Source organism: Aphelocoma coerulescens, chromosome 4 (assembly GCF_041296385.1).
Source record: "Aphelocoma coerulescens isolate FSJ_1873_10779 chromosome 4, UR_Acoe_1.0, whole genome shotgun sequence".
Taxonomy (NCBI): Eukaryota; Metazoa; Chordata; class Aves; order Passeriformes; family Corvidae; genus Aphelocoma; species Aphelocoma coerulescens.
The window spans coordinates 25,515,980-25,543,829 of NC_091017.1; the positions used below are offsets into that span (position 1 = coordinate 25,515,980).

The 27,850-nt window shown below is 41.3% G+C and overlaps 1 protein-coding gene across 1 annotated transcript; it reads left to right on the top strand.

Moving 5' to 3' along the window:
• Positions 1-747: 747 nt before the first annotated feature.
• MTTP (microsomal triglyceride transfer protein) lies at positions 748-27,850 on the top strand. The gene is made up of 18 exons (XM_069013142.1): positions 748-900; positions 5,235-5,422; positions 6,005-6,148; positions 8,163-8,270; positions 9,015-9,131; positions 10,155-10,294; positions 11,171-11,321; positions 14,699-14,856; positions 15,729-15,897; positions 16,468-16,575; positions 17,524-17,736; positions 18,743-18,954; positions 19,575-19,672; positions 19,774-19,895; positions 20,673-20,900; positions 24,676-24,800; positions 25,169-25,339; positions 26,217-27,850. The coding sequence occupies exons 1-18, from the start codon at positions 840-842 to the stop codon at positions 26,383-26,385; spliced, it is 2,682 nt and encodes an 893-aa protein (XP_068869243.1). The 5' UTR covers positions 748-839; the 3' UTR covers positions 26,386-27,850.

A 27,850-nucleotide genomic window follows, 5' to 3' on the forward strand; every position in this document is an offset into this window, starting at 1 on the left:
GAACGAGCCCTGTGGCCCTGAGCTTAGTGTGAGAGGGCCTGGCATTTACAGTCAGAGGAAACAGGAAAGCACGTGGGTTAGTCAGACAGGGCCTTTTCAAGGGAGGTGGTGAAGCACAAGAAAAGGGGAAAGGGCTTGGTTTGCCCTGCTCCCAGACCTTGCCAAGCAGGTACCCTGTCTTGTTTGATCTCATCTTTCAGTCTCTAACCTCTGCCACTGCAATGATGTAAGATGGGGGCTGGAGCTGCTGAAAGAAAGAATATTGATTTAGTATGGTACAATGTAGCAGCTACTGACATCACATCTGAGTCTGTAATGAAGTAGAATCAGTTTTTGGGATGGCACTGATAAATCCCATGTACCTCTGCTTCCAGGAAGACCCTTAAAAAAACATCTACTTCTGCAGTTACTCACAGCGATGATGACAGATGATGCAAGACAGTGGAGCCAGTGGTCAGGATCCAGCTCCTGGCAGCAACAGACCCCATCACCCTTTCGTTCAGAGTGAGGAGTGGTGGCAGGATCTCCTGGTTCTTCCAGCACTGGAGGTGGGCTCTGCTGCTCAGAAATGGGTCTGTGTGGGCTCAGTATTCAAAGATGAAAGCCGAGGTGATCGATAAAATGGGGTAGAAACCACCAGTTACCTTAGTTCTTAATAATTAACTGGAAGTCCTTTCATGAACTTAGTACCTGAGTGTGGAATTTGGAATCTGACCTTTACTACATCTAGATAAACAGTGAGGCCGAGCCTGTGGCTCTCTCTGCAAGCTCCACTCTCAGCTCACTTGTTGGAGGTTCTCACACTTCATGCTGCAGTCAGGAGCTCGGCAGAGTCCAGCATGATTCTTCTTACCGTGCTGTTCCTTTGCATCATTTCCACCTACTCAGCCTCTGTTAAAGGTAGGTCTGTACTGGGCTTGGTTCAGCTTCTGCCTCACCAGAGCCATAACCAGTGTGTGTATGCAGATCTGTTTTGCCTCAAAAATCATCAGCTTTACTCAGACATGCTTGAGTAATACAAGATGCATTTAGTAGTTAGTTTTAAGTGCTTGTGGCATTCTTCTCAGCAGAGGTGATGGAGAAGACAGTTTTCAAGTGCATAGCGCCAGTGGTGTGACCAGGAGATCGGGGATCTTGACCTTGCTTAATCAGGACATACTGTGGGGGGCACCGACTTGTAAGGGACTTTTCACACCCTCAAAAGTTAAACACACAGAGTGCTCTGGTGGAGCAGAGCCAGGAAGTGCTTAGGGTTCTCCAGGTTTCAGCTTCTGAGCAGTTGACTCAGCTACCACTCAAGTCAGTAAGAAGCATCCCGTTAATTTCATGAGAACCTTGCTCTGTAGTAAGTCTTGAAAATCTGGGTGTCTGCAGAAGCCCTGTGAGTAGAGCTTTACTCAGGTGTCCTGACAAAGTCAAGGGTATGAAATCTTGGAGGCTGTCTGCTTCAGCAGTGCCAGTGTATGAAGCAAGGAAAGGTGTCTTTAGTAGTGCCTCTTCATGTACAACCTCACATTAAATTTAGAGGAACCTAAACTTTATAACATGAGCTGAATTTTCAGTTTAATGAGGATGTCTTCTTCATGATGAGAAGCAGGGGACACACACCATCCTGGGTTAAGCTGTTAGAAAGGCTGTAGAGGTGCTTTCATGGATGCCACCTCCTGTTTCCTGCAAGGAATCCAGAACACTGTGTATGCGTAGAGCAGCAACCTTCCTTCCTCCCTGCCTCTGTACACCCTCATGACAGGAGTTACAAAGGAGAGGAGTTTGTAGGCAGTGCCTTTACCTGTGAGCTCATTTTGTGAGACTGCCAAGTTCAGTTTATGGCTAGGTACCAGTGTGCCACATTTCTGATGTCTGGTCTTCCCAGCTTCCCCTTAATATCAATTAAGCAAAGCTTCTCAACGTGAAGAAATATTTGCTTGTCACATCCCCAGGATACTGAGCAAGCATTTTCTCTTTAATTAGTCGTCCCTTCATCTCTGCCAGATTCTGTCTCTCTCTTGTGCAGAGACTGAGAGCTAAATTACTGGCCCAAAGGCCACTTAGGGCCTCAGTGTAAGAGCTGGGATTAGAATTAGTGTTTTAGCTTTTCGTCAGGCCATGCTGCCTTTTGGAAATATTGAAACATTATTCAGTTCAGGTAGGTCAGCACACATGAAACTCTCCTACTGCAGTTCCACTTGAAAAATGTTTTCAAATAAGCGGATGGGGTTTGCTTTTTAAAGCTATCTGGTATCAGAGACAGTGGCAAATATGATTTATGAAGGTAGAGCTAGCAAGTAGTTAGAGACACACATGCTGTGCATGCCATATGTATTAATAAAAGGCACAGGACTTGACAGCTGTCTCTACTCATGCAGTGTAACCTTCTGTATTATACAGTATCATGATTTAATTATAGACTTGGCATGTTACCCTTAATGACAGACACTTAACATTACTAGTCAAACTATGTGTTATGCACTCCACCTTGGAAGCAGCACTTCTGACCCCAAGAGAGCATGGCTGGGCTGATGGCAGTCTGTGTGTCCGTCTCTCCTCCCTTCTCAGGAGGTGGGACACTTGCCGTCAGCTGAAATGTCAATGGCTGCGCAGGCAGCAAGGATTCCAGTGCTGTGCTGAATACAAAGGAAGGAGCTTCTAAAATTTAGGCTTTTTATTAAGTAAAGTTTCTGTCAGAAAGGTGTTGGAGTATTCCTTTTAAAATAGTACTGGTGTTTTCTTCAGGAAAGTTGGCATGAAAATTTAGTTGTGCTGTTTTGAATACTGGTTCTGGTCAGTGACCCTGTATCTCTGTCTCTCATCTGTCAAGATCCCCCTCGCCTCTCAGCCTGACCACACTATTCAGTTGTCTCTCTCGGCTTGCTCATTTCCACCAGGATAAATGCTAACTCTTTGAGACTGCTTTCAATACTGCCTCATCCCTGCTGCTTCTCTTAGCATGATACAGTTGGCCTACCCTTTACCAGTCTGGCAACTAAAGGTGTCTTCTGCCCTGGCTCCTGCAGTGTTTTCTATGTGTGAAATGGTGAAAGCTTTCAAAACCTAGTATTCTTCTAGCTCCCAGGAATACTTTGCAGTTATTTGTTTCTTCAATGACACTTGCAAGAAGCTGCTGCATCATTTGCTCATCTGTTTCCTTTAGGATGGAACAGTTCTTCTGTATGTGGGGACAAGCAAATGCTAAAAGGGAGGAAGAGGGAAGGAACTCTTACAAAAGAAAAAAAACCCATGTGTGTGTTCAGCTGTGGGGAAAGGAAGAGGGTAGGTGAAAGGTGCTTTTAACTGAAAATAGGGAGGGAGCAAAACCACAACGTCCACCACCTTAACTAATAAGACACTTCTCGCTGAGCACCCAGGTAATTTCTCTTGGATGTGCTATTCCCCCACTTTTTTTTTCTTTAGATGGGACTGCATTTAGAATACCTAGTGTGGGTGGTATTCTTAAAATCTCAGCTGATACTAAGTCCCTTGCACTGTGGTTTCTGCTGCAAATGAAGGGCATTTTGAACCAGGAATCAACTGGCTCCAAGGGACTGCAAGGAACCAGGGGTGTCCCTGAAAGGCATAGCCACCTCTGAGCAGGCACTGAGCATCCTCTACTCTCAAGGGCAAAGTAGCTTCAAAGCTGTTAGGAGTGGGGGGAATTGGGGAAGTGGCTAGGAAATTCACAGTAAACCTGCAGGAAGAGTTGTGTGTCCCTTGGTGACTTTGTTTTGAAGCAGACACACAAGAAATGCAAAACCAGAGGAGCCCTATTGAATGAATCCTTCAGCCTCCCTGGAAGAAAAATCAAGTTACAGCCTTGGCCTCTCACATGTGAACAGGCTGCTCCTGCTGGGATCATCAAGCTTGCTGCACCACATCCCCAGCTGGCATAAAGTATAACTGCATTTCGTTCTGTAGCTTTGTCAGTTTACACAGCTTGCAGACCAGACTTGGTGGAGTGTCTGTTTTGCTCAGGGAAAGGTTCTTTGAAGCTAGCCTTAATCCACTGCCATGGTATCTGAGTGAACAGGGGAAGGAAGTGAGCAAAATCTTAATGAAACAGGGCTTTTGGACTCTTTGAGAACTGCAAAATATATCCATCCAGCCATGATGGAACTACCCTATGCACCCACCTAACTGGGTTTTAAATATCAAAGTGAAATAAGACTGGTTTTCCTTTTTATCAATGCAGTGATTTGAAATTTATTTGAGTGAGTCATATAAAACAGGGGGATATAACATACATCAAGATAACCTGATGAATCTCTGCAGGGGACTTTGAAGACACTGATTGCATTACAACATGTTTAAGAATTTGTGTGAGATGTGATAGATTTTTCTTCTTTTCCCCACCTTTCCCTGCACTTGTCATGAGACTGAGATGTCCCTGAGGACAGCACTTTGTGTTTCTTAGATTAACTCTGTTGTGAACTTGTTTCTTCTCTGTACCTCCTGATCTCCATGAAGAAATTCCCAGTGGATTCAGTGGTGCAGCATTTGGGTGTGTGAAGCTAGTGCTGTGCTGCTTACAGATAGCACCTAAGGTCACTGTATGTGTATTTGCTTTGAGAACATTAAGAGCACTTTGTGTACAGCCAGCTTCTTTTTCCTTCCTTCCCTTTTACATTCCTTAAAATATAGCAATTAACAGCAGAGACACAGCTGCAGGGACAATTACTGAGCTTAAAGAACAAGAGCTTAATTATTTAATCTAAAAAATACATTCTTAATGTTTTCATTACCTTCATGTCTCCCTTGGACAAGACTCTTAATGGAAAGACTCCCAATAAATGTGCAAGAGATGCAGAGAACGATTTCTGTTGGCTCCAACAAATTACATACATTACATTAGCATTTCACATTGCTAAGCACAGGAATTACATGATTAATTACAGAAAATTGAGTTTCAAATAATTTTGGATTAATTTGTAACATATTGCCAACAAATATGCTAACATAGCTGAAGAAAAGAATCTGACAGTCTTTAAGTGAAGAGCTAGAAGAAAGGATTTTGTGACCATTCTTATGTTAAATGTGTAAGATCAGTGTCAACTTAATCACAAAAAAACCCCAGCTGCTTCAGTGGGACAGCCTCTGTAATCAAAGTAGCAGGGTTAGTCCCATAAATCTTTTGTTTTTAATTGAATTTTTAATTTTTCTAAAGGTGTTTCTTAGAAAAAAATGGTAGAATATGTGAGTTAGTAAATCTAAAATGCTGTTTGTTTTTGCTTTCCAAACAGGGCACACTACTGGACCAAGCCTAAATAATGACAAGCTATATAAGTTTGCTTACTCAGCCGAAGTCTATGTTGATGGGGTGAAAGCATCACTGCAGAAAAGTGCAGGATATCGGATTTCTTCTGGTGTGGATGTCAACCTCTTATGGAGAAATCCTGACAATGATGATGACCAGCTGATCAAAATTACGGTAATTAATGCCATCAGACATCAGACAACTTAAACATACACAATCTTTTCTGCACTTATCTAGCTGCTAATCTAAGAGAGCTCACTTTCAGAACACAAGCTAAATTTTTTATTCTCCAGTGTCATCAACTAAACCCAGCTGCTTTGATGATCTGATTCCTGTTGAGTAAGATTTCACAAGTATGTATCTAACATCATAAGCCAGAACTTCAGAATATCTCCTATATTTTGAAATTGCTTCATGCAGCACCTGTAGCTTCAAACAACTGATGTGCAAGCCCTTACCCAAGGGGCAATATATGTTGTCTGAAGCCTTCAGTTCTATCTACAAATCATAACATTTGCTGAATAGAAACTGGGTTTGGTACTTAGCTTTATGGTGAGGTTTTCTGGCACTTATTTTCCCAGTGGAGAGTGCTGACTTACTTTGTAAATGTAGACATAGTAATCATAGAAGATTAATAATCACAACCAGAAATGAAGAAATAAAGAACATTTATTATGTGATTTAGTCTATCTAGCCTAATCCAGGCCAATTCTACACTGTTCTCTACATTAATTTTCTCTGCTTTTACTTTGCTAGATAAAAGATGTTCAGGTTGAAAATGTGAATGAACGTCCAGCTGCTAAAAACATCTTCAAAGGAAAAAGCACAGAGAAGATCATCGGGAAAGAGTATCTGGAAGCTTTACAGAGGCCCATAGTGCTTGAGTTAGTCCGTGGAAAAGTAAGACCCTGTCTTTTAAAATTCAGTCCTTGAGGAAACATGACACAAATCTTTTGTAACAAACTTGAAGAATTTACCACTTCACTATTCTCTCAGGTTTTTAATAAGCCATTGTGTCCTATCAGTCTGTGTGAAATACAGTAGTTTAGAACAGACTGTAATTTACCCATACAAGGGGCCCTTCTAGCCCAAGCCTGTTGCGTGTTGAGAACACCACACAGTGGGGAAGTAAAGAGCAGATTGTCCACAAATATATTGTACACATATGGATATGTGCACAATTGCTATGTGGGATTTGTGCTGTTGACTTCAGCAAGGACAGGATTTTGTCCTGAAGATCTGAAGGCAGAAAAGGAGATAGAATTTGTCATAAGGTATGTTATACCAAGTCTGTGAGGAGCAGTGTTAATCCCTTTAAACCCTTATCAAGTATTTTCCCAGGACTGCTTTTCCCAGTTCTTTGGTTTGCTTATTTACTTCCATGTCCCCTGCAGTTTCAATGGTCCCAAGTTAATGAGCTTGATGCCAAAAAAGCTACAGTCTTACATGTTTTTCGCCCACTGGGAAATTGTCTCCAAAAATCAGAAGAGAAGGGTCACAGAGCAGGTGTGTCTCAACACAGGCATGGGTTTTACAGTCTGCCCTGAGAGAACACGGAAGCAGTGTCCCACCACAGGAGCACCCATGTCCGTTTGTAGCTCTCAGCATCCCCATTTCTCTGAGAAGGGGATTCAAGTACATCCATCTCACCCTCTTTTTTCCTGCAATGCTGCTTATGTGTCCCTTTGTACTCAGCCTTCTGTTCTGGCCAGGGAGTGGTGAGGCTTGAGCCCTGGCTGGTCCTGCCTCCTGTCCCTGGTCCTTCACCTTCCTGTTGCTTGTGGCATTAGGCCAAGAGCCCCACTTTCCCCTCTGCAGCCTGAGCACTGCTTGGCAGGTGGGGCATGGGTAGAGGGGCTGTGAGAAAGGAGGAAGTTTGAAGGTCACACTCCCTTTTCCCTTCTGCAGAGCGGAGTGAGGGCTGTGACACTCTATCCCAGCAGGATCTTTACCTCCTGCTGTAAATAGGCACTGAGCACATACCCTGGCCGTCAGCTCAGCCTGCTGAATTGCAGCTGCTATCAGACCTGCTCAGTAACTTTCAAACTCAGCCTTGTCATCAGTTTTACAGAACATAAAAAGAAACAGGACAGCACTGGCTGCGAACTGTACACATCCCTAAATGAGAGCAGAGGTACCAGAAGAACACAGTCAGAATGCATTACATTACACACACTTCACACGCTAAGGCTAAGATGTAGTATTAAAAACATGGGCTTTTTCTCAGGTAGTAGGGTCTATACACTCCTTTTATGATTTCTTTGTGGTGTGGTACTTTCATCCCTGGCACAGTAATTTCACTTTTCAGGGTTGCCCCGAGATAACACACTGATTGTACTTACGGTTCCAGAAAAAGGGGCGCTTTTAAAGCACCTTGAATGCAAAGTGGAGGTGCAAAGTCTTGTTACCAGAGGAGAGGCTCAAGCACAACAGTTGACCCGTAAAGTGCAAAGGTTGTGATATGTGTGACACGTCATTTAAGTCATTCTGTGATTTATCTATGATTTGTCCTGAGTTTTTGTAACCTGTGATTAAAGTGCAACAGATATTATGCCCCTGTGGGGAGTGATTATCTGAGGATTATGTGGAAAAATGGGTTGCCTGTGAAATTATGAAAAGTTTCCCATTTTCCATCCAAATTCTCTCTGATTCCAGGAGGAGAGATGCTCACTGCACTGAAACTGTGCTTACGTTCAGCTGAAGGCTGAAACATGTTTGCATTGTTATCATCAGGCCCTGCAGCTTCTGGAGTTTGCTTAAATAAGGGCAACAGATCCAAATTCAATTTCCTAATGAGAAAAAAAGTAAAGGGAGTTTTTCTAGAGTGGATCATCACTATTCCTTTCTCCTTTAACCCCATTTGTTATACACTTTTGGATGCTTTTTTATGTACTTTATTTTTTTATTCCTACAGGTCAAAACCTTCTACTCATATCAAAATGAACCTGGTTTTACTCAGAACATTAAGAGAGGTCTGGCTAGCCTTTTCCAGCTACAGCTGCACTCTGGTTCTTCCCGTGAGGTATGGTGCTGTATCAGGCAATATTATCATCACCTGAGGAACAGGCAGAGCCTGATCTGCTCTGAAAGGCAGACCTGTGGCTCCTGCTGACTTCAGAAGGAGTGAACTGTGACAGAAATCATCCCTTTGATCACATATGAGGTTGGAAACATAAAAACAGTCTTCTGAATATTTGGTGACACAGGTTAAGTTGCTGCAATTAACATAAAGCAGTAGTGCAATCCATTTGATTTAAAATGCCTTTATCAATTTTGCAGAGTTTGGTAATAAACCACCTTAAACCAGGTCACTATCCAAGTGATTATACTGCTGTTTAAAGTTGGCTGATTCCTAAATTCAATTCAGTGGAGTCCCATTCTAAATCAGAGTACCCCCACAAAGGTAGCACTGGTTTAGCTGCATCCATTTAAGTTGCCTTCCGTTGTTAAATTTGTGTATCTGTCCCCTTGAAAAAAGCTTGAATTTAACTCAAATTTGTGATTATAGTGTGAGCTGCCCTGTATTTCCTAAAGTAACAAACACTGTTACTTTTCTTCATAGCCACCTAATGAATAGTACTCCTGCCAATCCAAAGCAGATAGTTAGAACCACTGACATCCTCAAAACTGTGAAATAAACCCAAGCAGTGCAGCATCTCAGGTACAGGATTCCAACAGTGGAGAAAATGTTTCATCTTTGGAAGGTGTTCTGTGATCCCAAAGATAAATTCAAGATAATTGTCCTAATCTAAGTCTCTTTTCCAAGGTGGACATTTCTGGGAAATGCAATACTACTTACCATGTGCGGCAAGATCAAGTGACTAAAATAAAAGACCTGGCCTCCTGTGAAATAAAAATGAAAGGATTTACCAGCCACAACCGGGTATGATTTCTTTAACAAAATAAAATCTATTCTTCCTATTTAAAATCTATTTTTAGCAGCTACTACTCATCTTCTCAGAAGTCCTTCTTGCATTAGTGAAAGTAAATTCTGTATGTAAATATTGTAGTTTTACTAGCCAAATGTCATATGTAGTTCCCATGGAGAGAACATGGAATGGATTATCCTGTAGTGTAAATCAGTTTGGCTCAGCTGATACAGACACAGTCACAGTGATAACAGTAACCTTTTTCCCATCTGCTGTAAACGCCAGGCAAGATGCTGACTCCTGAATGGAGCCTGGTCAGGCTTGCCTGGAAGGTCAAAGGCTTCCCTAATGCACAGGTGTAATACAGGAGATGTGCCACAGAGGTAGCTGAAGCCCTACTACGGCCCTAATGGTCCTCTACTGTTAGTAAATGTCCTTCTAAGTAGTCAGTACTGAGGGCAGGCTGGACATATGCTGAAGGCACTGGGATTCTCTGCATCAGAAACTGACCTTTCCCAGCTTGGAGAAGTAGAAAGACAGCACACACTCTCTTAATAAACTGCCTTAACACTGTGGCTGGGTTCCCAATTTTCACACTTACCACAAAGACATCATCTTGTTTACAAAACGGAAAGCAAAGCCAGCCACCTTGTTTGATATGACTGTGAACATGAAAATCTCATTTACAAGACATTTCTCTGGAAAAGATTCTTGTCTTATTTAAAGAATATCTTAAACTATATGTAGTACTGGGTGTTTTCTCAGTTGCAGCCTGCTCCATAACTTCCTGCCCTGATCCCATGGTCATTTACCCTGGTACATACTGAATTTGTAGCACATGGTGTAGAAGTGAGTGGCTTCTGCAGAGGAAATTCTTGAAAACCTGGTTTATAGGCTTAGCTGGAGATGGCAGCATATATGCACCTCCCTCATATGGCTCTACTTCATAAAAAGTCTTGCCCTGATTTGGAACTGTGAGCTCTTTTCCTATTTTGTTGTTTATTGAATAACCCTCTTTCTGTTTTAATTATTTTCAGATCTTGGATGTCGGTACAAAAGCCACATCTGCTACAGTTTATGTGCTGGAAGACAGTTTCATTAAATCCATTAAGGCAGAAGAAAATTTTGTTTTCCTTCTGAATTACCGTCAAAAAACAGGTGCCAAAATAGTTTCAAAGTAAGTTGGGCAATTGGACTGTCATTGATGGTAGCAGGACTAGTGGTTCAAGTCAGGTTATGTGTGTAGGTCTTATAGAATCGAGATCTAAGGCTGTAAATTCTCCAGGTAAGGATTTAGGTCTCTTTTGTATCCATATACAAAATATGTATCCAACTGTGCTGGGTGCCAGGTCCAGTTTTGATTAAGGGTTCTACCACACTGCAAATAATAAATAATGGCATTCATAAGAAGTTAACTGGAAACAGCAGGAATTGGCTAAAACTTTTTAATCTACCCATTAGTGCTGTAGGTGTTCTGTCTTCTAATTTCTCAAGAAATACTTCTGATGGATTTCCATTTCTAGTATGTGAGAGTTTGGAAGTACAGAAAATAAAATCTACTGCATAGAAGGGAAACAACAATGAAACCTAGATCTGTGTTAGACTCCAGACTCCAAAGCACTGAAAGTGTGGAGATACTCATACAAGATAAATGATTCAGGCATCTCAGTAATATTAGATATTTAAAAGAAAAAGTACATTCAAAAATCTCACTTTCCAGATCTTTTCAGAACAAATATATGAAACATTTCAGAATGTATGTGATTACTGAAGGCTGTTTATCAAGTGCTATAAATCTATGCTTTAGAAAGTCTCTCTAGGTATTTTATTGCTCATAACTCTAGCAGTAATTTTGCTGGTGTCAGATATTTCTGTTACCTTAAAAAACCCATAGACCTGCCATGTTCTGAACATTTAAAAATAAGACTTCAGTAAGACTGTACTCTAGATTTTTTTGTCTGTGGAGGGGCTTTTTGTTTCTTCTTGCTGTGATTTCTGCACCTCTGCGCTGATGGTTGAGCTCTAATGGAGTTCTCACTGTGTGGATGTACAGGCAGAGGCTGGAACTGAAGTCGGTACAAGCTGGGCTGGGACTGATCGCTGCAAAGCAAGTCGCCAGTGTGATCAAGACCTTGGACCCCAATTACGTTGCCATGCCCCTGGAAGCAGAGCCAGTGAAATCCGAATGCAAAAAATGCCCTTCAGTAAGTAAACACAGGTTCATTGGACATCAGGTTGCTTAGCTGAGCAGGACAAGTGTGAAAGGAAATTTCTGTCCAAGCAGAACTAGGACAGGTCCAACATATCAATATAAAATACACCCTGGAGTGGGGAGTAGGGAAGTGTTGCAATGGTGCTCACCCCACAAGAGTGTCTTAAGATCTACCACTAAAAGTGCCAACCTTTTTGCTCTCTTTCAAAGAGTGAGTGCAGTATTTCTCCAGATCACTGGAAAATACAACACCTTTTTGTTTTATCTCACCTTTGCCAACCTTGAGGTGGCAGAAGCTTATTTCCTCTGGGTAAGGGGGTGGGAAATTAATTTTAAGGTGATTAATTGGTGTTCACAAACAATTCTGTCATGGAGGAGCTGAACTGTTCCTAGAAATTAAAGTTCATTAGCCATTTCTCAGGCAGGCTAAGCATTTGTTGATAATATATCTTACCTGTTCTTACTACCTGACCTGAGGTAGTCTTTTGTTTAAAAGATTTTACGGGTATTTTGTAATTATAAAATGGGGCTTTAGTATTCTTGGGAAGTCCAGCAATGTTCTCATTTTTCCCTGGAAAAAAAATTGCCTTGTTTTTTTATATTTAAGACATCTGAAGGCTAAGAGCATGGAACTGTAAATGCATCATCTTTTGTTTTACTAATGATATTCATCATAAACTAAATAAATTGCTACAGTGACTGTTAGCAAACAGTATTAATACTATTACCATTGAGGAATGAATGGGAACATTAAAGATCATTATTCTCTGTTTTTGATAAGCAAGATATAGCTTCTATTCAGCACACATAATTTTTAGTCCTCCAGAGATACTCCTTATGAGCACAAATACGTTCCTATATTGGAACTCGTGCTAGTTATTTGGAAGTAGCATTACACTGTAGTAATTTATCTTGCCTAGTGCTTGTTGAGCCACAGAGAAGACCAAAACCACATGTTTGGGGAATATAGAAATGATGCTGCATGTGTGCTGGAGCAGTTCTGAGCAGGGAACATCAAGGCATCCTAAACAGAGTAGGGACAGGTGTTTTTTCCCTGACTCCGCCCATCAGGGTTTGTCCTGATCAGTTTGTCACTTGGAACTGAGTTTGTCAAAACAGTTATAATTTCCAGACCAAGATAACAAACAGAGGGTATAATTCCAGAGCACTGCCTGGGGACTGAGCTATGTCATTATAAACATAATGGCATGAGGAGAATGAAGTCCTGCTTTCTCACTGTATTTTTCAGTAACTGCTATGAAAAGCTGGGCTCTATAAACAGAACACTGTATCCAAAGCAGCAACACAGCATATGGTACTTATATATCATAGTATGCATTAATGCCCTGCTGACATGCTATGCCTTAGAGTTTTACATTCTCAAAGCCCTTTTGAAATTGTAACAGGTCTTGTCTCTATCTTTATGAATTTGGTAAAATAACCATTACTATCCTCATTCCCCAGATGGCAGCACTAGCTTCTCTGAGGTTATGGCAAATGTTTGCACTTAAAATCAGGCCTAGATTTCTGTTTAGACAACATAAAGTATGCTCTTTTCAGAAGTGCTCCTGCATCTTACACTCTTTTATCCTCATGGTTCCTATGGTAATGGATTCTTGCCCCTTCTGAAAGTGAGGTGGGTTTGTTCTGTCTTGTGCAGCCACCCTTTGTATGTTGGTAAACAGCTGTCAGGCACTGACATTCAAAACCAACTCCTGCTCTGTTTAGAACCTCTTGGTTTGGCTGGAGTTTTCCTAGAGTGCCCACAAGACCTCTGTTCTGATCTCTCTGTCAGAGAAACAGAGATCTGTGTCCATGCTGAAGCATGTGCATGTCCGTGCCATGTGGAAGCATGTGCCTCTTGTGCCTGAATGTTTGGGTTATTAAACCCAAACTGCCTGACATTCACATCAGGAGAATGAGGGTCCTTATAAAAGTCATTTGTGAAAGGTGTTTTTAGTGCCATGGTCACTGCAGGAGATGGCAGCTGCTCCTTGTAGCCATTGAACAGTTTGATCACCCCCCAAAGAGGAAGGCTTGGTCTCCACTCTTTTGCTTGAGGTGGCTCCAGCTTGCTTGTATCTCCCACCTTGCTTGTCTCTAGGGTATGGGCTAAACTGACTAAGAGCAGCCCACACAGTTGGGCTCTGCACGGGAGAAAATACAGGAATAATGAGGTTAGAGATTTTTTTGCTGGACTATGGTGCAGCTTCAACAGGGGGAATAAAAAGTGCCCCATATGTTTATCCAATTTCAGTTTATAATAGCAGCACTGACCTTGGTGCTAAGCACTAATCACCAGTTGAGGTTAAAAGACCCGTCTGTGCCTCAGAACATGAGCTCCTCCCAGGTGGTCATTAATCCTCAGGAAATATCCTATGTCTCAATCATTGTTGCCTAATTATTGTTTGTTACAGTTGATAGAAGTTGCACTCTGTACTGATGAATGATACTTCTAATTGCCTGCAGGTTCAAGTGCTATTGCCCAATACAAAATCCACAGAGGGGAAGTATTTTAGTAAAGGTCAAATGGGTGCTGCAATTATTTCCCACTTGGGAAAACTGCAGTAAAGACTGCTGCAAAGAACAGCTGAGTTTTCACCAAGGAATGTTCTCAATAATGTGAGATAACAGAGGCAAATGCGAGGGAGAGAGGAAAGGTCAAAATACCGGCCCCAGTTTCTTATGGGAGTGTATCTGGAAGGACAGATATGGGTGCTTTGCTACCATGTTGGCTCATTTGGGTAAAAAATGTGATGTGGGAATAAACACAGCAATTACCTCTTCTAATACCATCTTACCTTTCATTTTGTACAATAACTACAAATCCCTTTGTATGCAAGTTTATGAATAAAAAATGGGAATAACTTCTTGGACATTTAATCCTGTTCTATACTAACCCAAAATTACCATCTTCTCAGAAATTATGATTAATTTGTGAATTGGGGATTGTGCATCTCCCTCTTTAAAAAAAAAAACCAAAAACCAAAAACTTAGGAAAAAATGGGAACATAAGGTAAACACCATATTCACCGGAAAGCACAGTAAATTTGCAAGAGAAGAGAATTCACTTTATTCCAGTTACAGTATAAATAAACTTGTATTGTTCCAAAAGAGATTGCATTTAAGGTCATGTACAACATCAGGAAAATACCAAAGTGTTGGAAGAGAGACAGCTATAGAAAGGTTTCAAAGGTATTTGTGCTGGGATATCATAAATCAACGAATACTTAGCTAAAGGATCATCAATCTGTTGGATTTCAGCTAATTTGAGCAACAGCTGGCCTACATATCTGCATTTAGTAGGTCTGATTTTGAGAACTGAAACCCCAATCTGAGAGATTTGACATAATATGAATTGTTTTGCAGCTTTCTGAACACTGGCAGAGCATCAGAGAACATATGCATCCTGACAAACTTTCCAAAGCTGAAGCAGCAAAAAGCTTCTTGTCCTTCATTCAGAACATCAGAAAAGCTACAAAAGAGGAGATACTGAAAATTATTAGAAGTGAAAATAAAGAATTTCTGTAAGTTGCCATGAACAAGCTTTTAAAAGGTTTAAGTTACTGAAAAATGCAGAAGGGCAAATTGCATGCAAAGAGATTGAGTTCTACTGATGATGTCCTAGCAAAGCAAACCCAGTGCTCAGTACGGTCCAGAGGAAAAGGAATTTTTTTTAAAGTTATGTTTATTCTTATATTGTAATATAATACATTTTCAGCACACCCTTCAGACACCAGGGTTGTATCTACAGTGCAAGGCCAACATACTTTGTAGCTTAGCCAAAGGTTCTCAAACCAAATGCTTGTTCTGAAACACCCTATAGCTTGTTTTTGACTTCCCATTTGTTTCCTTCAATTGGAAATTCAACAAAGAAGGGGAAGGTTGAAGTCTGGGAATTGTCCTGGTATTAGAGTTTGGTTGTGAACAGCATGCACACTGAGACTTGAGAGTTGACAAGCATTTCTGAGTCATTTTGTCTGGATCTTTCCAACAAATTGTAGCAGTTGTTAGCAACAGAGATAAACCTGAGAGTCACTCAGGTAGCATAGAAGCCTTTTCTCTGTGTGCCATTGTGTATGCAGTATGAAACCACTTTTTTACATTTACAACCTTGTCCTGTAAACTTTAATACACTTAGGATAGTTTGGTTTTTAATACCTTTTTTGGTCCCCTATTTGCATAAATTTGAATATTATCCATACATATGAGTTCGTGTACCATTTTGAGGTGAAGGAGTTGAGGAATACTTTTTCCAACAAGAGTAAAAGATTCTCTTACTTGCAATGAAGAGATCTTTCAGCACATTAGCTTCTTTCTTTCAATCTGCAGCGAAGTCCTTTCAGTATTGTCTGACTCACTGCAATGATACGTTCATTTAATTTCCACTTCTTTGTAGTCCACAGGTCGTGGATGCCGTAACCTCGGCTCAGACACCAGAATCACTGGAGGCCATACTGGAGTTTCTTGACTTTAAGGATGCAAGCACTTCTATCCTGCAGGAGCGATTCCTGTATGCCTGTGGATTTGCTTCTCACCCCAGTGAAACACTCCTGAAATCTTTAACTGTAAGTCAAAGGACAAAACAAATACAACAGAGCTAATTCTCTTATGCCTCAAAGGGAAGAAGAAACAACTGTTGCTGTTTCTAATTTTCCTTTCTTTATACCTTCCAGGGTTTCCTATAAGTGTGCCATTAACATAGATCCTGCAAACAACAAACATTCCTAGGTCCAGACTGAAAGTCTATTTACTTTGTAAAATGTTATGAAAATCAGCTACTTGGAAAAGAAACATAATACTGAATGTTAGGAAAATTATTTGAGGATTGTTTGATTGTTGTCTTACGAAAGTCCAGTAACCAGGACTGTAAATACTTTTTTTTTTTTTTCCCCCAAATGAATCTACTTGAGACTGAATGTAACTCACGTTGAAAATGGCAGTCAGCTATTATATGTACTTTATATGTAATGATAAAACTGTGCTGTGCTTAGCCTGACCCCAGGCCATTGTGGTAATCACTGCCCTTGCATTGCAGTGATGTTCACAGAAAATGAGGGAGCCTATTGAACACACTGCAGAGTGTGGCTCATGATATTTACACTGAGACACTAAACATCTTTGCTTTTGCATGACAGGAGAAGTTCAAGGGGGATGTCGCTAATGAAGAAATCAGAGAAACTCTTGTCATTGTCATGGGAGCGCTCATCAGAAAGCTGTGTGACAGGGGAGGCTGCAAGCTTCCAGTGAGTATCTGATGGTCACTGCTGCCCAAATTCTGGTCTGCAACACATGTGTCTGATCCCTGCTGACATTACTGGGAGAGCAGGACAGACATGGGAAGCAGATTCTCCCACTTAAATCAAGCCCATAAACTCCTATGTTTGATAGAGGATTGTATTTTTTTTAATAATGACATATACTTTGTCAGATTTAGGCTTTATCTTGTCTCTTCCCATTTCTGTGGATTTCTTCTAGTTTCCCCTTGTCTGACAGATTTTTTTTCTCACTGCTGAATCTGTCAGCAGAAGCAGTACTTGTGTTCCCTTGTCCAAAAGCTTTGCATATCCTCAGAGAAACACTGGCAAACTCAGATCTGTTTATTATTTGCAGTCACCTTAGGTTCTTTCACCTCTGTGAAGAGAATTCATTGGTTCAAGTACTCAGCTGTGCCCCCAACAAGCACAGAAAAACCCAGAAGGAGGATTTTACTCTGAGCATGAACTGAGTAGATGCTGGTGTTAAAGGATGGGAATGATCCAACAAGGCTGCTGGATCTGTGTTGTTCAGCACTACAGCACACTGCTGAAAAGATCCAGAGCACCTGAATGGGCCCTTTTAATTTTCCTTGTTAATTGCCAAGCACTTTTATAACATTATGTTACGAGGCACTGAAGAACACTTCCCTTGCCTTTTTCGTGGGGTCATGTTGGCCCCACAAGGAAGACCCGTGAAGTCCCTGAATCAGGGCAGGAGTAGCTGGCAAGTGATAAAACTGTGGATCAGGTGTCACTTGTGGCTGCAGTCACTTTGGTTATGCTTGAAGGAAGCCATCAACATACAGCTCACAAATGACACCTTTGTTAACCCTGTGCAACAAAAACAAGCTAGAACCCAGGCCTGCCCCTTCTGTTCCTGTAAGGGGGGAAAGGGAGATTTATCATCACCATTTAATGTGCTGTTGATTTTCTTAGGCTGTTGTGGAAGCCAAAAGGTTGATTCTAAATAGACTGGAGAAGGCCAAGAAAGACGACAATGTGCAGATGTACCTGCTGGCACTGAAGAACGCACTCCTTCCCGAAGCAATTCCAGTGCTTCTGAAGTACTCTGAGTCAGGAGAAGGGCCCATCAGCAGCCTTGCTGCCACTGCCTTGCAGAGATACGATCCTTCTTCTCTCACCAAAGAGGTAAGAAAATGTACCGCCCTGGAAAAGAAGTGCGGGAGACTATTAAACATAAAGGATAAAGTAACAGAGTTCATTTCTTGTCATCACCAGCATGGACAGTGAGGTTGAGTACAATGTCACTAAGTTTGCTGATGGCACCAACCTGTGTGGTGCACTCAACATGCTGAAGGGGAGGAATGGACTGGTGGACACGTACTAGTCAGCCCTTGGCTCCAGGGTCACACACAGCCATGCAGTCTGCTGGAAAAACTGGGCTCCCCTCGCAAGAGGGAGCCCTTGGGCACCTGTGCAACCCCTCCTTCTTGTGCTTTCACATGGGGAGAACACAAAGTAAGAGAAGGGTAAAATAGCTGCATCTTACCCTGCAGCCTCCAAGAGTAAGAAAAGACATAGAAAATAGTGGGACCTGACATCCTGCCTCTGCTGCATTATCCTGCATTCCATTTCATACCCACTGCTGGCCACCAGGACTGAGGCTGTCAGGGTGCTCTGCAATGAGCATGCTGGAGGCCATTCTGTCAGTGGGGCTACATGGCTTTCCACGGATTCCCTGTAACGGAGACGTGTCACAATCTTCTCAGGGACGCGAGGTCACCACAGGTCACTATCTAGAAAATTAAAATCACAAGATTCTAGATTTTTAAAGTACATACTTCCCTAACAGTGAAGAAAATGTCTCTCTTACCACTGCCACATTAATTTGTTCTTAGTGCTGCTACTTATTTACAGCCCCGCTTTGAAAACCAGTGTGTAAGGCTGTATTTGGTCTGTGGCTGAGAGAACGTAACAGATGTCCCACTTGTCCTTGTGGTCACTGAGCTATACATGTCTCAACATTCCAAAAGGACCATGAAAAACATGATGCTGAAAATATATCCTTATGTATTAGCCTTAGCTATGGAGCTAACTTAAGCTAATTTAAGCTGATATTATAAACGACATTCCAACCTGTATTTTGCCCAGTCATCTGCATGAGCACTGAGTGAATAATGTGTTTCCTGACCAGGTGAAGGAAACAATGAACAGGATATACCACCAGACTCGCAAAGTCCACGAGAAGACAGTGCGAACCACGGCAGCTGCCATCATCTTAAACAGTAACCCATCCTACATGGAAGTGAAAAACATCCTGCTCTCCATTGGGGAACTGCCTATGGAAATGAACAAGTACATGCTCTCCATGATCCAAGATATACTGCACTTTGAAATGCCTTCAAGGTACATGAAGTTCAGTGTAAATGAAAAAAAAAAAAAAAGCCCTTCCTTACTTCCTTACAAAGAACACACAGGTTCTCATGAATTACTAAAACTTAAGGAGAGTATAAAAGGATATCTTATTTTTATATCCTTTGTATTGTTATTTCAGAATAAATCCCTTCATTTCAATATAGTTCTTTTAATAGCTATTCATATTTTCACAGGTACAAAAAAGAATTAGTCATCTGACTTGCATTACTGTGACAAATGTCATCTGTTGGTCTTAATTCTCTCACTGGGTCCCTTGCTTTTATATTTTAAGAACCAGTGATGTGGAAAAATTTTAAACATCACAGCATGAGAATAAACATAATCAATATATCTTTTCTTCTGAAAACCATTAATTTTCAAGCAAGACCTTTGCTTGCCTTTCTTCCTATGACTGCAGGGAGTACCTGAAATTGAAAAGGAGACTCTGGGTTAGGGCAGATTTTTAGCAGGAAAAGGTAAGGGTTTTGAAGATCCTCTTTCCTACTGGGAAATTCACTTTCTCTCAAATTTGATCTTTCTGCTGAAAAGTAATGGTACTGTAACATTTTTGTATCTCAGTGGTTTTGTTTGTTTGTTTTGAAATACCACAGCAAAACAGTTCGGCAAGTTCTGAAGGACATGCGCACCCATAACTATGATCGCTTCTCCAAGATGGGCTCTTCCTCTGCCTACACTGGATATATCACACGTATGTAACCATGAAACTGCCTCTGAACCTTCTTGGTATTCCCAAACATTTGATTAATCCACTAGTTTAGTCACAGGTACCTTCTTTCTTCTTTAATTAAGGTGGTCCTGATGTGTCATCCACATACAGCCTCGACATCCTCTACTCCGGCTCTGGCATTTTACGGAGAAGTAACATGAACATCCATGTTTTTGACAGAAACACTGAACTTCATGCCATCCAGGTAACTGCCACACTGTACATAATAAGTAAGCCAGTATGTGGTCCTTTTCTTACAGCTTCTAAATCAGTTCAGCTAATGCTTAAGACCATAAGGTTTGCTGGGCAGAGAACAAGCCAATAAAAGGGGAAAACCAATAAGAGGAGAAAACCCCACAATGTGGCATATGTTTGCCATAAACAAAACAACAAGTGTTTTGTTCTGCATCATACATCAAGGTCTATGTCTGTGTAAAGCCTATGCTGTTTATCTGATGTAATCAGTAAAAGCTTTGTGAGTTTGTAAAGTCAGGTCCTAGTTCAGGTATGTCATAGAATGGAAATTCAAGGAGTAGATCAAATGTACAAATCAGAGAGATTTAAATGTCTGTGTTTTAGACTTTTCTTAACATTGGCAAGAATCTTCAGTATTATAATTCTCCTAAATTTATGCAGGACAAAAATTGTGCAGTGGGACATCTCTGGCTTTTCCTCCACACTGTCATGAAGAATAGTCATATGAATAAAGGAAAATGGGTTTGAAAGAAAACTAGTCTCAGGATTGTGATCTTCATGTGGGTAAATCCTGCTCTGCATCCAAAGGGCAAAAGCATGGCATGAGATTATTTTATTTTCCATTTTTATAGGTGCTCTACCTAGTTCCATTAAGTCTTAACCTCATACCTTTTCAACTACAGCTATGTAAATTAGAATTAGGCTCGTAGGCCTTAAGAAAATGTGTATGGCTGTTATGAGTCAGGCAGGATTTTTTCATTGATTCTGTATGACTGTTTTTTTGTAGGTGGTGATTGAAGCTCAGGGTCTGGAGTCCATAATAGCTGCAACTCCTGATGAAGGCGAGGAAAACCTGGACTCCTTTGCTGGCATGTCAGCCATTCTGTTCAATTTCCAGCTCAGGCCAGTGACATTTTTCCAAGGGTATGGCGATTTAATGTCCAAAATGCTCTCGGCAACTGGAGATCCCATGAACGTGGTGAAAGGACTTGTCCTCCTCACAGATTACTTACAGGTACTAACAGCACACGCTTTGCTTCTTTTTCTGTCTCTTAAGCAGAGATGGTTCCTCCCCCACACTGCTATTGTAGGACACCTTATTTTGTTTCTTTTCAGTGCTGACAAACCTGACTAGTGTTACACAGGCTACCCTTCCTATGGGAGCAATAGAAAAGTCATAGGTATTAGAAACCAGAACGAAACAACATGAAAAGCAACCTAGAACAAAGGTGAGAACAGATCTTCTAGAAAACAAAGTGCCACTGAATAAAAGCAAATCCAACTGAGTTTCCTGTTGAAAACTCATATCCCCCCATAATTTCTTCTAATACAGTATTGTCCCATGTGACCACCTAAGTTTTCCTTTTCACAATTTGTCCAGGGACCTTGTGTCCAGTTAGGCAATAACTGTCAGGTGAATGAATCACCAGTACTTTCCCAGATAATTATCCTTCAAAGAACAATGCTAAGAGGTCCAAATTTCAACGTTTAATTCTAGGCAAAACAGGGAATTAAAATGAGGATTACACAGTTTTTATGCAACTGTCACCCCAAATGATATACTAATTTTGTGCATAAAGAGATTCACATATATATAACTGGCTACATAATGTGTTACTGGAGGACTAAGAATCTAGACATCTCTCTCAATGGGGTCAGCACTTGGTTTAATATCTTTGCTCTTCCCAAGCAGGGATCTCCTTAGAACCTGTGGATTTAACAGCTGTACTCAGCTCATGAAACATCTGCTCTCTCAAACTTCACTTTTTACTTTTCCTTCCATTTTAATTCTTGGCAAAAGAAAACGCCAAAAAAACCGCCAAAAGTAGATGATGAGACAATCCACTCTGCTCAAAATTACACAGAAACACCCTCTGCACATGACAGGTTTCCCCATCCAGAACCCAGCTCAGGTCCTTCTAATGGTATTTTAAGTCCAGAGGGCTTCCCAAGTAGTGCCCAAATTGGCTAACTAAAGCTCATTCCAACAGTGCTTTACAGTTCACACGCAGATTATGGGCAAAAACTTTACCGTGACCTATTTAACAAACAGACCGCAGAGGTGAGAAAGATAATCATGTCTAGTCCTGAGCACAGGGAGCATTTAGAGAACTAAATATTTCCAACTGCTGTGCATGCACCAAGCTCCAGACATACTCTGGCTGAATCAGCTGGCTGGGCACCCCCAGAGCTCTGTCAGCCAGCAAATTCTCCACTCCTTGTCTTTGGAGAACCTCTCAGAAGTCTGGGGCAGCCAGGGCTGGGACTGTGTGCCATTTTTAACAATATCAGGGTGTAGTGTTTTCAGTCAGTCACTGACTCTCCAGAAGCCTCAGCAGCAATGTCTTACCTCCACACCCCACAAGGACAGGAGTGGTTTTAAAGCACTGTTGAATACAGCTTTGGGCTGAGCTGCCTTTGAAGCACAGCCCACCTTTCTAAGAATGGTCTTACAGCTATGCTCCATCTCAACAGCACATCAACATGGTTTCGGCACTACCATGTGGCCACAGTGTTGTTTGAGGGCTAAGAATAACCAGAAGTTATATTCCTGCTATAAAATAAACAGCTCTCATAAAACTGTTTTGAGACTGCATTAAAGTTCAGCAGTGTTAATAGTTCTCCTAGGCAACACACCTGCCAGAAGCCCAGAGAAATTAAATACTGTATTGATAGGTCAAAGAAGCCACTTGAAAGCTAGACCCCAATGGAAGGTAGCCAGTTCCCAGGGAAGTGCCTGTTGCAGCCATCTCTGCATTGCATTACAGTAAGGCTGCATTACAGTGCAGTACATAAAGACCTTTTTTCTATTGAAACATTGCACATTTCAGCATTTTGAACAGTAACAAATGACTGATTCTGATCTTTTGGATCACACTTTCCACTGCAAATGAGACACAAAGCTTAAAATAGGAAGGGAAAGGAAAATACTTCTCCTGAGGAGGCTGGGTCCCTGTGATTTACACCTCCCATCAGCCTGGATTGGATTTGCACATGAGATGAAGGACAGGGCTGAGCTATAAATAAGGAAATAGATGAGCTAGTAAAACACAAGACAAGTGCTCCTTAGCTTCTCTGCTGGTTTCAGCGACAAATACAATTTAATTCTAGGTAGCATTTAAGCCTTGAACTGTGCAGCCTTTGCAAACCTAGCCTGCTTTAATATTCTTGGGTGCAATTTGACAATGCATCTAAAAATATCTGCTACTCTGGTTGTGTGTACATATCTCTGCCAGCATGTATACTGTTACCTCCTCACTCATTAGCAGCTACCCACCAATCCACTCTCAATGAAAAGCAAAGTAAAATAAAGTAAAACAAGCTTTATCCCCACACCTAAACAGACCGACAAGGGAAGTATACATTGCAGTCGGTATAAAAACTCGCTTTGATTTCAGAAAGACCACAATTCCAATCCATGATTTTAACTTGGGTGAAAATGAGAAATCAGAGCATCATATGACCACACTTTGCTGGGGTCACGCTGAATTTATAGGCCACAGCCAGCCCACTGCATTCTTTAAATCTCAAGCCCACTTTAGCAGCAAGTGACTGCCAAGATGGCTCTGCCAAGCTGGTTCTGTCAAGGAAATAATTTCAAGGATAGTTAACTTACCCTAAAAGGTGAAGTAACCATGTACAGCTACCATAATTATCCAAGTCTTAGATTACAGCCAGATAACTTTAATGTTCTGAACAAAAACCTTCCCTGATGTTGCTCCTTACTATAGGGATTAGGAAGGTAGACTGACTCTCTGCTTGCTACTTTCTTAAATATTAGGACAGCATTAGCTGGAGCTACTGGACTACTGAATAGCTAAGAAGAGAATAGAGACTTCTAGGGTGCCTGGGCATCAAAAATGGGGAGGAAATACACATTTCCATGTGTCCTATAAAGACCTGCAACATTACAGGTGCTGAGAATACCACAGACACAAAAACCTGGGAGGAGGGAGAAAACCCATCTGTGAAATGGGAGAAAGTGTCCTGTAGAGGCACATGATCAAAAAAAGCTTTTCCCAAATTAATGTTTCTTTTAAAATGGTGAATTAATCCACTAGTTCTTAGGGAAGCAGAACAACTATATAAAGAGAGCTAGATTGCCAAGATGGGTGAACTTTAAAATCTTGGATGTGTGTCAAACCTTAAAAGTAATGAACTGCCATGACCCTGAGCTATATTACCACTTCCTAAATGCACTTTATGGATGTGTTTCCAGTCCAGCCTTGCAGGTTTCATGAAGCCATGAGCACATTCGATATTTGATAGAAAATGCATTAAATGCAAATTAAGGTGCATTAGCTGATGGGTTTGGCCACCCAGCCACTGAAGACATAATTCCTGTCATATGGTGGGTTTGGAGCCACTACACACGGCACAAGTGGCAGCATCCTACTGCCAGTACAGGGGTGCTGCAGTCACACTGCACTGCATCTGTGCTGGGCTTCCAGCAAGGAGTTTAATCTGATTGAGCTGGACTGCCATCACAGCCTCCGTGGGGCTTGTGTGGTAGCTCTTGGAGACATGATATTCCCTGCAGTGACACTCCATGCAGAAATTATGCCAGCTGGCACACAGGGGAGAGGGAGAGGATGCAAGGTGCCTTGCCGTAGCTTCATCCCATTTTTGAGGGAGGGAGGTGCATCAGGATGTTTTGTCCATCCTTTCAGAAAATCCCTCTATTCCTTTTCGTTCCTGCCAAAGGACAAGTGGTGTGAGTGCAGTACCAAAGGGAATAAGGAAACCTCTGAGGTCTGAAGTCAGTAACCTGTGCTTTCCTATGGCTTCAGGAAATCCAGCTGCAGTCTGGGCCAATGGCCAGTGCGGAGTTCCTGGGTGGACTGGCCATCGACATCTCCGGGGGGATGGAGTTCAGCCTGTGGTACCGGGAATCCAAAACCAACGTCAAGAACCGGTGAGATACTCCCAGCACACTCTGTAGCTGTAGACAGCTTAGGTTCCAGAGCCTTGGTAGTCCCAATGAGAAGAATTTAAATATAAAAGACCTTGCAGATGAGTTAGAATTAAGATGAGTTAGAATTAAGTAATTAAATAAATTGAATTAAATAGGCGTGTGCATGGGAGAACATTTGTACTTCTCTTTTCCTTTCCACCTGGATAATACCAGTTCCCAGTGGTCTTATCTGAATTTATACACTTTTATGTGAAGAACAGGCTCCTCTGAGGGCAGTTCTTATGTGTGTATGGTAGGACTGTTGGTAATTCAATTTCCTCTTTTTTAATGTGTTTTGAAATAATTGTAATGCCTGAATTTTTTTGTAGGGTAGCCACGTTTATAGCTGGTAACACCGAGGTGGATTCTTTCTTTATAAAAACTGGTATGGAAACCACTTTGGAAGCAGAAACATCTTTAGACTTCATCTCCACGGTGCAGTTTTCACAGTACCCATTTTTGGTCTGTATGCAGATGGACAGAGTGGAGTCTCCATTCAGGTAAGAACTAACAGCACAGACTTTTCTGAGGTGTTCTTCCAGCCAGCTGCTGAAACTTTAGGTTTTCACAGCCACAAGAGTTTAACCACTGAGGTCAAATTCCAGCCCAACACAATCAGGTGCAGCGCAGGCTGTTACAGACACTGACCTCTCTGCTAACCCAATTCTTCCCTGTCCCTCACCCCTAAGATTCAGAAAGAACCCTTTTGAAGATCACAACTGATCAGATCTGAGTGTGCACTTTAATCCAATTTTTAAATTTGGCTTTTCAAGTGAACTAACTCAAGTGGCAGGACAGTAGTCCCCTCATGTACAATCAGTTCTGTTGGTGACCTCAGGCTTTGCCAGCAGTAGATCTCTGTTACCCTGTTGAGAGAGTAAATGCAAAGTCATAAATGAGCATCTGCTATTTACTAGTGTCAGCAAAAGTACCTGGCTGTTAAGCTATTGCAGCCATTGTGTTCTATCATATTGTATTAAGGCACCAGTTTTCCTGAAAACTAAACAATTGTGCAATAAGGATAAAAATATGCTTTTCAGTAGCCAAAGAATTGTAACTGAATGGGGTTTACTACTCTCTCCTGATCCCCATTTGCTCAGACATAAGGAAGATAACATTTGCAGAGCCTGTGTCAGGTTTCCACTCAGGTTTTTCTCATCCAAAAGATGGTAAAAACCTGAGAGGAATGAAAGAACTTGAGGCTCTTCAGGAAATCCTAAGGAAGCAGTATCTGCTATTCTGCAGCCACTAAAACACCTGCTGCTTATATCTGCTCACTGTGGAAGTGCCATCTCGCCTGTGTGCAAGGTGTTCCTAGCAGGGTGCAAGCTCTGCATAAACCTGCTAATGCCAGAGCCTGGTGCTGTGTCTTTGCAGGACTCACACGACCAAGTATGAGAGCCTTCCCTCGGGCAGGCGCTACACTGCCAGGAGAGGGAAGGCAGCCGTGCTGGCAGGGAATGAATACCCTCTCCACCAGGAAAACTCCAACATGTGCAAGAAGGTGTTCGGCGCAAAGTCGGACTCTGCCGGCAGCTGGTTTTGAAAGCAGGACCTGAGCTCCTTGCTTTCTGGAATCCCTCAATCACTTAGGCCTGCATGTACCTTACCAACATGGAGCTTGACCTTGCACTGCTGCAGTTAATGGGAAATTTGCCATTGATTTCAACGGGCCAGGATCAAACTCTCAGTGCGTGCACAGTGTTTACATATTAACCTATATTTAAAACTTCTGTAAAAAAAACCCCTAAGGCAAATAAAGACCAATTTGGTAGAGTTCCATGCACTCCCTTAAGGGTGGTGCTTGTTCTTAATTTGTACTTTTTTGTGCCAAAAGCAAAAGTAATCCTTCATTTTTCTTTCTTGGGGAATACAGAAGTCTGTGTTTTTGACATGCAGGAAGAGCAATTATGATGTATAAAGAATGATTATTTATAAATATATTTTAAAGTATTGAGGTGTTTTAGGCCTATGACCAATCCCCATTCAAATTTTCAAGTACAATTAACATCCAGGTAGGACCATGAATTCCTGCTTACTCAGTATTGCCTGTTTACAAAAAAGCAGGTTTTATTTTACATGATTTCAAAGGGTTTTGTGTTTTTTTTTAAGCTGTCAGAACTCGATTATTATTATTTATCTTTTGGAGGTTTTTTTTATTAACTGCTGTAGTTAAATACAATCAATTAACAGTGTGAGGTAATGTTTCCAGAAGGACTTACAGTTGTTTAATTCTGTTCTCATTGAAATCAATGTTATAATTTCTGTAGCTACCAGAAGCTGGAGTAGAGTTAAGCCAACACTGGTTGCTTGTCAAGGTTGCCTCCTAAAAATCTGTGTCCCTGTGTGTAATCAAGGCAGGTGCGTTTCAAAAAATGAGCACCCACTAAGGCAATTCTGAACTATGATGAAGTAAAGGGTCTTGAAAGAAATATGCTTTGGATGCAGTCTAGAAAAGCCTGTGCAGAGCCAGAACATTTATTTTAGGTAAGTTAGGCTTGTATTTCAATGCAAAAAAAATCACTACTCAGACAAGTCCTCTGATTAAAATGACTTAACACACTTCAGGCAGTCACTTCATAGGATCTATGAAAAAAAAAAGTTTTACATTTACATCAGCATTGCAGATTAAAAAAGAATATACCCCATCCCAACTCAGCTGATCTCTGATCTATCTGATTTAATTTTTATAGTACAAGGTGTGCAAGTGCTGGTCACAGAAAAAGTAAAATAAAATGCCAAGAACAATTGTTTATTCAAAAAAAAAAAAAACCCAAACCCAAAAGCAGGCAAGAAAAAGTCACAGATTGTCATAAAAAAAAAATTACTACAAGATTAAGAAAAGAATCCAAATTCTTTTGTATTGTAAAAAAAAAAAAGAGTGCAGAAATCTGCAAAAATCAAACTGTCAGTGGGATGAATAGTCTGCTTGTTGTCTTTCCTGAAAATGCTGGCACATTTCTAGTCAAAGCATAAATAAAACCGGTAAAAATACACTGTGAAGAAATGGT

Coding starts and splice junctions, on each gene's coding strand:
- MTTP (XM_069013142.1), top strand. CDS start 840: ATGATTCTTCTTACCGTGCTGTTCCTTTGCATCATTTCCACCTACTCA. Junction 9,132..10,154: donor GATTTACCAGCCACAACCGG/GTATGATTTCTT, acceptor AATTATTTTCAG/ATCTTGGATGTCGGTACAAA. Junction 19,896..20,672: donor CTGAACTTCATGCCATCCAG/GTAACTGCCACA, acceptor GTTTTTTTGTAG/GTGGTGATTGAAGCTCAGGG.